We start from the raw sequence: 13,750 nt of genomic DNA, 5'->3' as shown, positions 1-13,750 counted from the left end.
AGAAAAAAGAAATATTTGGGTTTTTTTTTAAATGAATGCAGAACATATGCAGACAAGGGGTAAAAAAGTGTTTTCGTTGTGTGTTTTGAGGTCATGTTAGTAAACAGGTGAAAATGTACAGTTCAGTGGGAGCTTTTTGATTTTAGTTCAGAAGTGATGGCAGAAGGGAAGAATACAAACAGAAGTTTGTTCAGCGTGCATGGATGTAAAAGGGTGCTATAGGGATTCACATAGGCTAGACAGGACAATGTATCCTTAGCATTGTATGTATGTCTCCTTATCTGGATTGAATGGACTGCCCTAAAAAATGTTTGGTGGTGCGTGTAAGAATTGGGTAAGAATCAGTTTAGAATTTGACAAGGAGGGTTGAAAATTCTGGGATCAGGAAGCATTACTGCTTGCAGAGCAATATACAGTGCTATTTTTATATTGTATGTTCAAATACATACATTTGTATGTTTATATCATACAAAAAAGTAATGTGTCTTGTTTAAGGAAAAAGCTGTGTCTTTTTAGAAAGCTCTATTGACAAATTATTACAGGATAAAAGATCCTGAGAAGGTGATATTTTTATTTGGTGTGTATAAGCTTGTAAGACTGTCTACAAAGTGGAGTTTGGGTTTTTTTTTCCCCCATGGCATACTACATCTATGCACAAACAAAAAATTCTTACTATTTTTCAAATATTTATGCCAGTCTTGGAACTACTTAAAAGCCTCCCAATCAATTAAGAGACTGAGAATATTTTTGAAATCTTTCTAGATGCTATACTATTCTATATCACAGTGGAAGACAGTTTAATAAATTAATCCTTACAAAACACTTTCCTTAGCTGCCAGTTATGGATAAAAATAGGCAGCTTCTTAATGTGTCCGATACCCCATCAGGTATAAATTTTGGAAGAAAAAATCTAGAGATTTATCAAATTTACCACTCATTCTCCTGTCCTGTCCTTTGGGGAAAAAGCCCCCTCTTTAGAGAAGCTGGGTTTCATCCTGGAAACCTTAACCACTACAGTCCTCAGTAGGCCAGGAGTGTGCATGTGTGTCCTTTGCCTTCTCTTTCCTCTAACAGCTGCTCAGAGTTACCTTTACAAAGTTGCTCCTGAGTAAAAGTAATGACTATAAAATTGAAAGCTGTATTTACCTATAAAAGCACAATCCTATTCCTAAGTTATTTCCTAAAACTTACCTTTTTACTTCTTTCCCTCCCTGCCTTCAGAGTCAGAAATGTTAGCTGGCTTACTTGGTGAGATGGAAAGCTTTGAGGACACACTCAACATGCCTGCTGAGTCCAGCAGAACTTCTCTGCTGATGCCACATGCTCTGGATGCAGTAGAGAAATGTGAGATAAACACAGATAAAGCACAAGGAAAGGAGGATGTTCCCCCTGAGCAGCCTAATAGAAGAAAGATTGGCATTTCACAGGAAGTGAAAACAAATAAGTGGACTGAAAAAAGCCACTCTACTGATATGAATGGTTCTTTACTCCAAAACACTGGTGAAGATCCAGGAGATGGTAAAGATGGCTGTTTAACAGGACATGAAAAGGAATTGGAGTCCTTTACAGTCACAGGAAATTTGCAAGATTATAGGACACACAATGAGAAGCCTGTGAAAGAAGCTGTGCAACCTTCATCGAGCCAGTGGTCTCAGCTGAACTTACCCGACCTTGACATAACTCACTTGGAGATGTCTGTATGTAGCTCTCCACCCTCCGACTTACACCGAGGGGAAAATTTAGGAGAGAAGTCAGTACTAATGACCAAGGGTGATGCTGTGGAAACATCTTTGCTGAATACTCCAGACTCGACAACAGCACAAAAGCTGTGGAGTGTCAGTTTGTCCGAAAAGTGCTGTGAAATGGAAAATGCTGAAAACAACCCAACATTGGAAATAACTCCAGTAAAATCTGTGTCTCTGAGTGTTCAGGATCCAAAGTTAGTAAAAGGATGTGTGGCCGAGGTTTCCAAAATGAGCTTCTTAAACTGTAATTCTTTTGTAATTGAACGTAAAAATGTCACGGAGTATTCTGTAGTCTACAATGGCAGCTTTTCCAAGCATTTAAAAACAACTTCTAAATCTGTTGTAACTGATGTCCTGTCTCACCCATTTATGTGTAGTGACATATCTCCAGATAATTGTGATGACCTACATTTAATAAATAGTGAAAATACTCTTGCAAAGTCTGGCTTTGAAAGCCTGAATATGTTATCCAGCTTGAGAAAGAGATCCAGGAGATTTATTTATACAGTAAACAATACTTTACTGTATCAAGAAGAAAAAATAGAGAAAGAAGTAACCTCTGAATCACCTATTCACCCTGCATTACCACTTTTGGAATCTGATTCACACAAATTTAGAGGCTGTCAAGTGGCCAGTGATGTAGAGCAAGGTATGTTATTAAGCTTTCCATTATTTGTGGAGGATTCATTATTTGTTAAGGATCTTTTGTGTAAATGGTTCAGTTAAAATCCTGTAAATTCTTGTTTGTGATAAACTAGCTCTGCAGCTGGGTGGGTATCAGCATATGGAATTGGTTTGTACATAGAGATAAGAAAAGCAAGTAATCCTCTGCTAACTTTTCTCAGATTAGCTTCTGCAATAGAAACTTTAACCTTGAAGCATTATTCTAATTGACAAGCTTAATTATCTTTGTCAGTGCTGGTTATATATCCATAGTGTCAAGAGCCACTTTGTCTGAGTTGATGACTTCTAAAAGATCATAAAGAACGTTAAAGTCATATTGTTTTTCTAAAATTAGGGAGTTTAAGACTGTACATCTTTTTCCTCCAAAAGTACACAATATTTTAAAAAACAATATAATGAAAGCAAACACGTGCTCCTATTTTTAGAAGCTGTTTTTCTTGCTAGAAGAGTTACTTCAGTATTAGGAATTGAAGTGCCTTAATTTGAAACAAATCCTTATGTTGAGATGCAAGGAATGGATGCCCATTTTTTCAAATTTCATTGCAGCTAAAAACTGATTTATTGTACCTGGTAGCATTGATGGCAGCCCAACTCACTTGTTTCTGGCTATTAGAACATAACTAGTTTAAACATATCTCCAGTCCTGTCAAGGTGTTTTCATTTGAAAACAAAAGTGATATTTGTGGTTCCAGTGTTAAGCATGTGTAGAAATTATGTTAAGGGCCAAAATTTTATGAAAATCTGAATTTACATTTGTTTGAATAAATTTATTAACCTGTTTTCCTCTGTAAAATCTTTTTTAGTAGACCATTTTCTTCTTGCTGAGAGAAGGCACTTGCAATCAAATACCAGGACAAAGAATTTCAGCAATTGTACTTTAAAAATTAATATAATGGATAACTCATCCAATAATTCCTTCAGCGACAGGCTGAAGCAACAAGACATGAGAGACTTGGGAGAAAATGCAAGAGAGGATCAACCTGCTATGTCAATAAAATGCTTAGAAGTATCTAATACACAGAAAGAAGACACAAAAAATTCCTTAAATAGTGATATTATTTCAAATATAAAACGTAAAGTTCTAACTTCAGGATGCCTAATGCCAAGAAAGCGTTCCAGATTTCTCCCTAAAAGCTGTGGCTTAGGGAAGGGTGAGGAAGAGAAGGATGTGAGTGCTAATGCAAACAATGGAGCTATTGCACCTCAGAGCCTAAAAGAAGAACTTGGGTCTTCTCCTAAGGATAAGGAGCACTTGATTGATGTGCACTGTGACTCTACATGTGGAACAAACAGCACTTCCAGTAATACCATGAGTCAGATCAGCTTTGGCATAACTGGAGTCCATCGTGATTGTTGCAGTAGATTATCACCTGATAAAAGGCATGCTGCAGGTCATGACCACAGGTCAGGATTTGACTGTGGAGAAGTACACAGACCTTTGGGAATAAACTGCGCAGAAAACGATAGTGCTGGATTAAAACAAGGGGAGCAAACAGATGCCGCTGCCTCTTCAGAAGTTGTAGCCAACAAGGGAGAACCAAAGTCAGCTGAAAACAACAAAAGCCCTCAAGCAGCTGCTCTCAGTAATGTAGGTGTAGACATTGCTAAAGAATTAGATTGTATAGACAATAGTTCTTTAAATGAAGTAATCTCTGAAGAAGACAAACAGGTAGCACCAGTGTATTCCAGCAAAAGGCCAAAGAAGAACCTGAAGCATAAAGGGGAGTCATCAGCAAATCTTAATACATGCAGTTGGAATCCAGGCTTTGGTGGCTTTCAGACTGCGTCCAATAAGCAGATTAAATTCTCTGAAGCCAGTATAGCAAAAAGCAGAATGCTGTTCAAGGATATTGAAAATGAATGCTTTGAAGCCTCTTCTGTGGAAAGAGCCAGAAACTTTCCAAGCCAAGTTAAAAAGGAGAATGTGTTTTTCTCAGACACAGAAGGCACGTTGGGCAGTAATCTGTCTGATTCTGTAGATTCACAGAAAAGTTTTCTTGAGCCCTCTCACACACAGTTTATTCCACATAAAGTTGACTTTTCTAGAACTTCACAGGCCATGCAGGAAACAAATCAAGCCCTGACAGCAAGCCAAGAAGCAGAAATTGCTGAACTTTCTAGTATCCTGGAAGAAACAGGTAGTCAGTTTGAGTTTACACAGTTTAGGAAGCAAAGTAATATGATAAAAAGTCATGCCTTTCAACAGTTCAGAACTGTAGAAACAGATGGAACAAAGAGTGTAGAAAATATTTCTGAAACAAAGGAAGATGCTGGGTTTTGTAGCACTTTTAAATCTGAATATCAAGTGAAAAATGATAAGTATGGTACTCAGCAGGAAGATAAAAGTGAAGACTCTAAAGTGGTGGAATATGAAAAAGAAAATGCAGTGGTTTTCCATAAAAATGACAAAAAGGTTACTTTTACTAACTTAGACATAAATGAAAGTAGAAGATCTGATGAGAGCTTTCCCATAGCTGAACAAGACAGCTTTTCTAATTTCACAGGCTTCACTTCAGCTGGAGGTAAAAAAATAAATATTTCTAAGGCAGCTTTGAGTAGATCTGCAGAGCTCTTCAGGGACTTGGATGATGATAACTATTTGTTTAAATCTTCTGAAACTAGTACTAGGTGCCACAATTCAAGTGGGCACATGTCTTCTAACTGTAATTTTTTCAGCTTCCTGGCAAAAGAAAGCAAAGAAAAACCATTTTGTGTTTCAGATTTCAAAAGCATAAGTGCCATTTCCCACACAGGTTCAGTTTCCCACCATGCACAGCATGGTACAGCATTTAAGGAAAATATGGAAAAGAAGACAAAAATATCAATAAATGATAGTGAAAATGTTAATTTCAATAGTATTAACAATAGCAACAGTCTGTCATCCATTAAAAATCATAAGCAGAGTTATAAAACTTCCAAAGACTTATTAAATCAAGGAGATTATCAACTTGAAGGGAATTTGCAAGGCAGCACATTAGATGTAAAATGTCTAGAAGATGCTATTACAGCTGCAGAAGAACATCCCTTAAGTATATCAGATGAAATGGAGAACAAGTCTCCTAATCAGAAAGGAGAAGACAGGAGGGAAGATGAATACTTGTCACTAACATTTCAAACTCCAGCTGATGGTGATACATCTATTTCTGATGCAACTCTGGATCATTCCCTACAGTTGTTCAGTGTACAGTGTGGAGAAAGAGACATAAATGTTTTGGAGACCTCCGATAAAACAAATTGTAACAATATGGAAGAAGACACCACCCATGGTAAGAACTTGTTAGTAAATGAAGACGGAATAAAAGTAGGTTCTTGCCATCATCATCAAATACCTTTTGAACAAGAGATAAATGTGGAAAAAAGTGAAGTGATAGGGAGTTATCTGACTGGTTTTCATACTGCTAGTGGCAAGAAAATAGCAATTCCTGCTGGACTTTTGGCTACAGCAGAACAGTTCTTTGCAGAAAGTACTGATGTAGGAAAGGAACATAATGACAATTTTCAGAATCTCATCAAGAAAAGGAAACGTGGTAAAAACTGGGTTAAAGATGGTGATTTCAGTATTGAAAGCATCACTCAATGTGATCCAAAAAAACTTCCTGAAAAGCTTGTTCCTGAAGAACATGGAGATCAGTTTACGCAGGCAGTGGTGAGCAGTCCCACTAAATATCCTGTGATTCTGGATCCTGTTAAAGTAGATGCATTTGTTAATCTAGATGAAGGTTGTGAAAGAAGTTTGGTAACTTTACGTGTGCACAAAAAAGCTGATGTCAGACCTGGAAAGTCAGAATTGGAATCCCCGACAGGACAGAAGAGTGATGCTTTAAGTAGAACTTGTTGGTATAAAGATGGAAAACTTCCAGAGACAAAGATGGAATACTCAGCAAGAAAGAGGCATGATTCAGAAAACACAGATGACTTTCTTGTGTCCTCTGCTGCATCTCTGCATGTAATGAAAGCGCCAAACGACCTTGAAGGTAACCGTGTGCCTGGAGATCCAGAAAATACTTCATTTGTTGAGGATAACACTAATCAGTCTCTCCTCTTAACTTCAAAAAGTAGCTGCTCGTATTTGAAAGGTGACAGTACAGAATTGGACTTAGAACATTTAAATGAACCTTGTGCTGATACAAACTGCTTCACAGACACCATAGTTAATGCTTGCCAAAACCAGTCACCACTCAGTCTTCCTGATGATGAAACCAGTTTAACCAGGTTACAAGGAAAACCACTTACTGTTGAAGAGCAAAGAGGGGATCTGAAACAAACCGTATTTAGTACAGCAAAAGGTAAAGCAGTTTCTGTTTCGGAAAGTGCATTAGCAAAAGTCAGACAAATGTTTCAAGAAGACTACAGTGAAGCTGTAAAACATGAAATTAAGCCTAACTCAAGAACTAATCAAGCAGAAATTGGTAGAAATTCATCTTCAGTCATTCATGCTGAGTGTCCTAATTCTGCTAATTCTTTTAATGCTACAGCAAGAGAAGAGGCCAATTCAGCCACATCCCAATTTATTAAAGCGAATGTGAGTGGTCACCAAGAAACAAACACACCTGCAGATGAAAAGTCTGTTTCGAATTCTCAGAAGCAATGCTTTGAACAGAACATTAAGCTTAAAGGGCACTTGTCTGCTCCAGATACGCAGATGAAGCCATCAGATGCTTCTATGAGCAATTTTGGATTTTTTAGTACAGCAAGTGGTAAGCCTGTACAACTGTCAGAAGAGTCGCTCAGGAAAGCTAGACGGCTCTTTTCTGAAATGGAAGGTAATCATTCATCGTGTGCACAAGAAGCATTTTCAGTTGAGGAAGATGTTGAAAAGTCTAAAATGAACACTGAAGTACTTCCTAGGAAAATGGACATGGCATTACCGAAAGGGGAAGAAAGTGCCAGCACTGAATGGGTTTCAGATTCCGCTTTTGGGTTCAGCACTGCAAGTGGAAAGCAGGTAACAGTCTCTAAAGATGCCTATGAAAAAGCAAAGGCAATTTTAAAAGAATCCGATGATTTTTTGAGTAGTGGGCTTTGCATGACAGATCAGCTTAGTTCAAATAAAGAGGATGGTCAACATGCAAAATGTTTAACTGATAAGGTGATCTCAGAATCCAAAACGGAAAAAAGCTGCAATCAAAACTCTGACTTTAAAAGCATCTGCCCTGAGGAAATGAAGTATTTTCCAAGCACTGACCATGTCAAAATGTCTGAGTACATACCATACAGTAATAAAAACAAGCAGTTAACACCATTTCAAAACACCTTTCAGCCAGAGGAGACCAGGTGTTTCAGAAAAGGGCAGCTGAATCTGGGGTCAAAAACAGAGTCTGAAGCAATTTCATACAGCAATGCTACTGCTAACACAGAAATTAATCTTCTCCAAACTCCAAAAAATTACTTGGAATTGGAGGCTGTAGAAAGTGCAAGAGCTTTTATGGAAGACAGTTTTTCCAGTTCTGGAGTACAAGTTAATGCTGCACAGTCCTCACGTAGCAGACAGGATAAAAATTTTCCAAGCAAGACCTTTGGGAAGAGGCACTTGGAAGAAAACAACTCATTTGGTACGTCTTTTATATATGTTCAGCTCCACATTTCTGCAAAGTGGATTGTTTGAGGTGGTTTTTTTTAGCTTGGCATATTGATTTTTGGGTCACAGAGAAATTGAGGTTCTTTCCCTAGGTGTCAATGACAAAAATTCTTGCTGCAGGAAGTAGTTCATCCACTCTTTCCAGCCTTAAATGCCCAGTACAAGCTAATTTTCTGATTAGTAATTTTGAAGGTGTACAGCTTTGCTGGTTTATCATAAACTTACAGAAGAAACCTACTGCTTGTTTTCTCCCCGAGCAGACTTTTTTTTTCCTTTTCACAAATCTATGGGTTTTTATTGAAAAATGAATAGCAGTATTTTCATTTTCACCTTTTTGTTTCACTTGTGTCGAGATTGCTGATATGAACAGTAGTTGTTGATCTAAGTGTGTGGTTTCTTGCCATCTAAAACTGAGCTGTCTAGGGCTGAAGTGCTGGGAGTTGATGGTTGCAGTCACCCAGCCCTGTTCAGAGATCTGGACTAGCTGAAAACTATTTATGGAAGGATAGATTGCAACAGAATCCCTGCCCAGCTGCACAAGTTCAGGTGCAAAGGTCAGGCAGGCTGGTGCTGGATGGTTTGGGCAGGTGTCAAAAGGCAGGTGTCCACCCTGAAACAGCTGAGCCACAGCCAAACCCTGTCCTTACTTACAGCTTCTCTAAAAGATGGTTACACACGTTTTTAATATTCTGGAGCAACTCTTTGGATATTGAAAGTACAAAGAAAGAGCCAGGTGAGCTGTTCATGGTGAGTTAGCTGTGTTTGAAAAGGCTGTTTAATAGACATGTGTGATCTGAAAATTTGCTAATTCTGCTTGCTCTGACTTTAATGTTTTATTATTTAAAAATTACCATTAAGTTGGGCAGATTGGTAAGGAACTGAACTAAAAAAGAACATCACTTCTAAAATTCTGTGTTTTTATCCTAGGAGAGCCTCCAATTAAAAGACAGCTACTGCTTGAATTCAACAGAACAGAGAATCCTCCCAGACCTTTAAAAGCTTCCAAAACCACCCCGGATGGTAATTTTAGTCACCTTGTGTTCTAAGCATTAATCCAATGTTAGTTGTTATCTTTAGAAATTCTTCAATTTTCAGTGAACTAACATATTATAAGGTTGCTTAACTACTGCATTTATCAATATAGTCATGGAAATTCAGGGAAGCTGCTGTGGTAGTGTCTGTGCTAACTTGAAATCAGATGATTAATGGTATGCCCGATTGTGTAGAATCTAAATATATTACAATATATTACTTCTGTAAGAACTCTTGTTTAATTTCCAGTGCAGTAGGAATTTATCCAGTTTCTCATAATCCTAAATGTCACAAATTCTAGTCTCAGTAGAAAGAATATATTTTATTGATTAGTTATCTATAGGAAAATGAAAAGCTACTTGTAATATGTTTACTGATGGCTGTCTACATTACAGTTGCTTATAATATTTTGAGTGAGTAATATGGAGGCTTATGGAAGGGAAATGAAGGTTTTAAAATTTGAGTTGATGTTTTATATGAAGCCAGTTAGTGACTGGCATATTAAGGTAGTGTGATTTTGGCTGTGGCTTTTAGTTATGGGATAAGTTGTGTTCTTTAAGAAACATGTTCTTTTTAAGCATGCTCTCCCCTAAATTCAATAGCAGGATTCATTAGGTACATTGATTTAACCAGTATGTTGGTTCCTGAGTGCTTTACTAAATCTGTTCTAGGCATAAAAGCCATGATTTAAATTTTCAAATGGAATTTGTAAGTTGCTGCCAGAGAATAATTTTATTCCCTTCATATGTCAATATCCTACTCTGTAGCAGGACCTTAAAAGTGTTATTCTTTGGTGAACAACTGAAAACAGTTATATCTCTAGTACAGTCTTGCCTCTGACTTCCAGAACATGTGGCATCTTGTATACACAACTTCTCATATGAAACTTGCTCTTTGCAGCCTGAGGGCACAAATGAGTTTGCATTCCAGGCAGATACGATTTAATTGTGTTGATAATTCCAAGATAAGCCTGTCCTGCAATGATGGAAGGAGCAGTTTGTGTGAATGTGCCCTTTTCTGTTGTAACTTCAAATAAAAACAAAAAGTTTGCTGGAAGAGTTCTAAATGAAATGGTGAGCCTACCTGCGATTAAATACATGATAAACATTTCCCTTTCAGAAGCCTAAAACTGTCTTGCAGGGTCACAAATAGAAACTCTTGAGAGTTCTGCGTTGTGATCACTTACCCTTTAGATCTCTCTGCAACGAGCGTGAAGATGTTTTTGGGGGCAGGAAAGAGTAAAACTGTTTAAATCCACTCTGGAAACTTTTCTATGTATTTATATCATTAATATAGATAAAACATGCTGTAAATAACTATCCATGTAATGTAGCATTTCAGGGTTTTTTTCTAATTATCTTACAGGCATTTTCAAAGATAGAAGAAAATTTATGTACCATGTGCCTCTAAAACCCATAACTTGTCAACCTTTTGGGTGAGAAATTTATTAAATATTTTAGAACTCTTCTAATGCAATTTCTTAAAACCTCACAAGCCCTTGTGACTTTGTGAAAATGTGCAGTAATAACTTATTAGCCAACTTTATAAAAGACTAAGAATTTTACATAAAAAGAAACATATTAAATTACTCTATAACATACGTTGCTGCAGGAGACCAGTAACTAGCTAAACAAACTACACTCTTTTACATTCTTTCTCTTTTCTCTATAGATAGAAATTAAGTTTTAAAATATCAAAGACTGATATTTTGTCTTTTTATTGATGTAGTATTGAAAGTTGTGTTACTAAATTAAGAAGACAAAAATCCTGAAAAAGATTTTTGTCAGGAAGCTGAAACCTGTATGTTTAAGTGTTTTCATCTCTGTAGGTCAAAAAAAGAACGACAAGAAGTCAAGAGACCTACCCTTACTCTACCAGATCAAGACTTCAAAGGATTCCAATCTAAACCTGCCATTTTTCAGCACTGTGCTCTCAGACAGGCTTTAAATGGTACGTCAGGGGTTTCTACTCCATGTAAGGCCTCAGCAAAAGAGAGTGAAGAAACAAGAAGTTTGTACAAATGTGGCAAAACTGCTAAAACTTTTGTCCCACCCTTCAAAACGAAGCTGACGTTTTCCGCATGTGAACAAGGCAGCAGTGAAAGATGTGGCTCCCCGATCAGCAAACACAGGACCGAAGAGGTGGAGCTAAATGAGATCACAACTGAACAAAATACAGCTGAGCCGCAAGATCACCAGTCTGGCATTGAGCATGCACCAAACACAGACCTAGAACATGGCAATTTAGGTATTTTCAGTTTTTACTCACTTAACTATTGTGAATATTAACTGTCAGAATTAAATCTTTAAGGTTTTTTGCGTATTCTGTCAGCCTTCTTTTTTGTTGTGTGTGAGAAAATTAGGAAATAATTACTAATATTTTGTATTGCACTCCTAACAAAGTAAATGCAGCTCGTCTTCAAAGTTAATTAAGCTGTGTGAAAAATATTTCACACAGTGCTTCAGGAACAAGAGAGCTTATATTTAATTTGATATTTGGTTTTTTTGTATACCTCTTGGATAAAATAATCTGGGAACCTTAGACTAGCCTTGCTATTGTTCATTCACTTTTACAGACGCTTGTTTTCATTCTGTTCTCTAACTAAATTGTAGGGTTAGCCATGTAAATAATTGATTGTGTCACTTTCAAAGAGGCAGAGTTTAAATGCTCAGCTGTTTACTTTAGCATGTGGGCTTATGCCTTCCAAGCTCTCTTGAATGTTCCAGTGTGTGTGATTTCTATAACTATCATAAATAATCTGGGTTTTTTTCAGGGGGACTTGTGTGTGTTTGAACAGGTGTATGAACATTTGCAGAATTAGATCCTGTATTTAGGTCAGAATCTCAGGATTATGGGCTCTGTAGTGAGCAACTGATTTCTCTTCATTTGGAGTTTTCTATGAAGACAGAGTTCAGTCTGATGAGAAAAATATATGGCTTGAAATTTAGTTCAGGGACTTATACAGAATTATTATGAACATATAATTTGTTAAATATTATTCAAATGCTTTCAGTAATTACTGCTTTCTAAATGCACTAAACTTCGAATATTTAGGCTTGCAGTTTCTAAAAATCTGCAGAGTGGCACAGCAAATATGCTTCTCTGAATCTACTTTTGTAGTGTGACTATATCTCTATTTGATATATACTTTAAAAATATTTTGGGTCTCTTTTTCTTTGCAGCTGTGGTCAGGATGGTGACAAATCTCCGCTGTGCCAGGGATGTGCAGGAAATGAGAATTAAAAAGAAATGCAGGCAAAATGTTCGGTCACAGCCAGGAAGTCTTTATGTCACTAAAACATCTACAAGCAATAGAATCTCTCTGAAAACTGCAGTAGAAGAGAAATCTCCTAGTTTTTATTCCATGGAAGAGGTATATTGGTGTCTTTTTATTGTCTGTCTTTTGTATCTGTTTCTCAAGACAAGCAAATAAAAACTCAGTAGCTTTTACATTCTTCAGTTTTTAGGTAAGTATTTACAGTGGCTCTTATACCACTTGCTACGGTGTGTAAGTAGCTTTGCCTATCCACAATTTTTTGAGACTATTCCAAGTAATACAGGTCATAAATGTCTCTAGTGTTAAACCAGAGAAGCATCAAAAAAGGAAAAAAATCCACCAATTATAGTTGCTATTGACTATAACCCATATGATGTGCTAGTTTAAGAGAACAGTTATAAAATTTAAGCTTAGGTAGATCTCTATGAAAAGCCTCTTGCTTTTGGTTCAGTGAAGGTAGAAAACCTATAGATTTTTTTAAACACTTTAAAAACACACTGGGATGCTGTTCGCTAAAATAATTGCTGGGAATTCATCCATTCTTCATGGATTACATATGAAATGACAAGATCAGTGAAGAGCTGTCTCAGTGTTAATGAAATGTTTAAACTGAATTTATAAAATTAGATATTAAAACTCTTAGCTGAATTCTTACTGTATTGTTGTTATTTTGCCTTTTTCATTAATTTTTTTTTCCAGCTATACACATATGGTGTTTCAAAACAATGCATACAAGTTAACAGCACAAATGCAGAATCTTTCCAGTTTCTTGTCAAAGACTTTTTCAGTAAGGAGTATTTGTTAGCTGGAAATGGAATGCAACTTGCTGATGGAGGATGGCTGATACCTACGGATGAGGGAAAAGCTGGAAAAAAGGAGTTTTACAGGTACCGTTACTTATGGACTCGAGGCAACTATGCCATTTTTTAGTTAGTGATTATTTCACCCCCAAAAATAAATCCAATGCCTCTGACTATCTTTTTTATTGTTGTGCATTTTAATACACCTCTGTTAATGTAAATAAAGATATTTTAGGATTGTAAATTTGCTGAGTAGATTATTGTTGTTAGTGATTGGTCTTCACTGACCATTTAAGAAAGAACATAAAGTCAATTTAGAAAATTTCTGGGAATTCTTCAACAGTGTAAGTAGTCTAAAAACAATAGTTTTGTTTGTTTATTTTCAAGCAGAAAATTATTTCTTTCAGTTGTGCTTTGGAGTGTCTTAATGGGAGTGAAGGTTGATTGGGAAGGTGCATAGGGCTTCTTCGACAGGACTGGGATGAAAATGTTTTTTTTCAATAAAACTTTTTTAAAAGGGATATATAATTTGAAGGAAGCCAAAACTACAGTTGTAAAGCATTGATTCTTTCCAGCCTTCTTTTGAGTACACATAAGAACCCAAAAAAGGTGCAGAAACAGCCCTTGATCTTTT

General features: G+C 36.7%; 1 protein-coding gene across 10 annotated transcripts in view; it reads left to right on the top strand.

Moving 5' to 3' along the window:
* Positions 1-13,750, top strand: part of BRCA2 (BRCA2 DNA repair associated) — a 37,178-nt gene that overhangs the window by 10,650 nt on the left and 12,778 nt on the right. For 8 of the 10 annotated variants that reach the window (XM_071552967.1, XM_071552961.1, XM_071552953.1 and 5 more), the window contains exons 10-16: positions 1,222-2,394; positions 3,233-7,981; positions 8,935-9,027; positions 10,405-10,474; positions 10,868-11,286; positions 12,222-12,412; positions 13,016-13,203. In XM_071552967.1, coding sequence (XP_071409068.1) covers positions 1,222-2,394; positions 3,233-7,981; positions 8,935-9,027; positions 10,405-10,474; positions 10,868-11,286; positions 12,222-12,412; positions 13,016-13,203 — 6,883 coding nt within the window. The remainder of the gene's footprint in view (positions 1-1,221; positions 2,395-3,232; positions 7,982-8,934; positions 9,028-10,404; positions 10,475-10,867; positions 11,287-12,221; positions 12,413-13,015; positions 13,204-13,750) is intronic. The other 2 variants (XM_071552947.1, XM_071552945.1) reach the window with 1 other exon arrangement.

The sequence above is a fragment of the Pithys albifrons genome, chromosome 1 (genome assembly GCF_047495875.1).
Source record: "Pithys albifrons albifrons isolate INPA30051 chromosome 1, PitAlb_v1, whole genome shotgun sequence".
NCBI lineage: Eukaryota > Metazoa > Chordata > Aves > Passeriformes > Thamnophilidae > Pithys > Pithys albifrons.
Note: the sequence above shows the minus strand (reverse complement) of the source record. Positions and strands in the feature narration are given on the sequence as shown.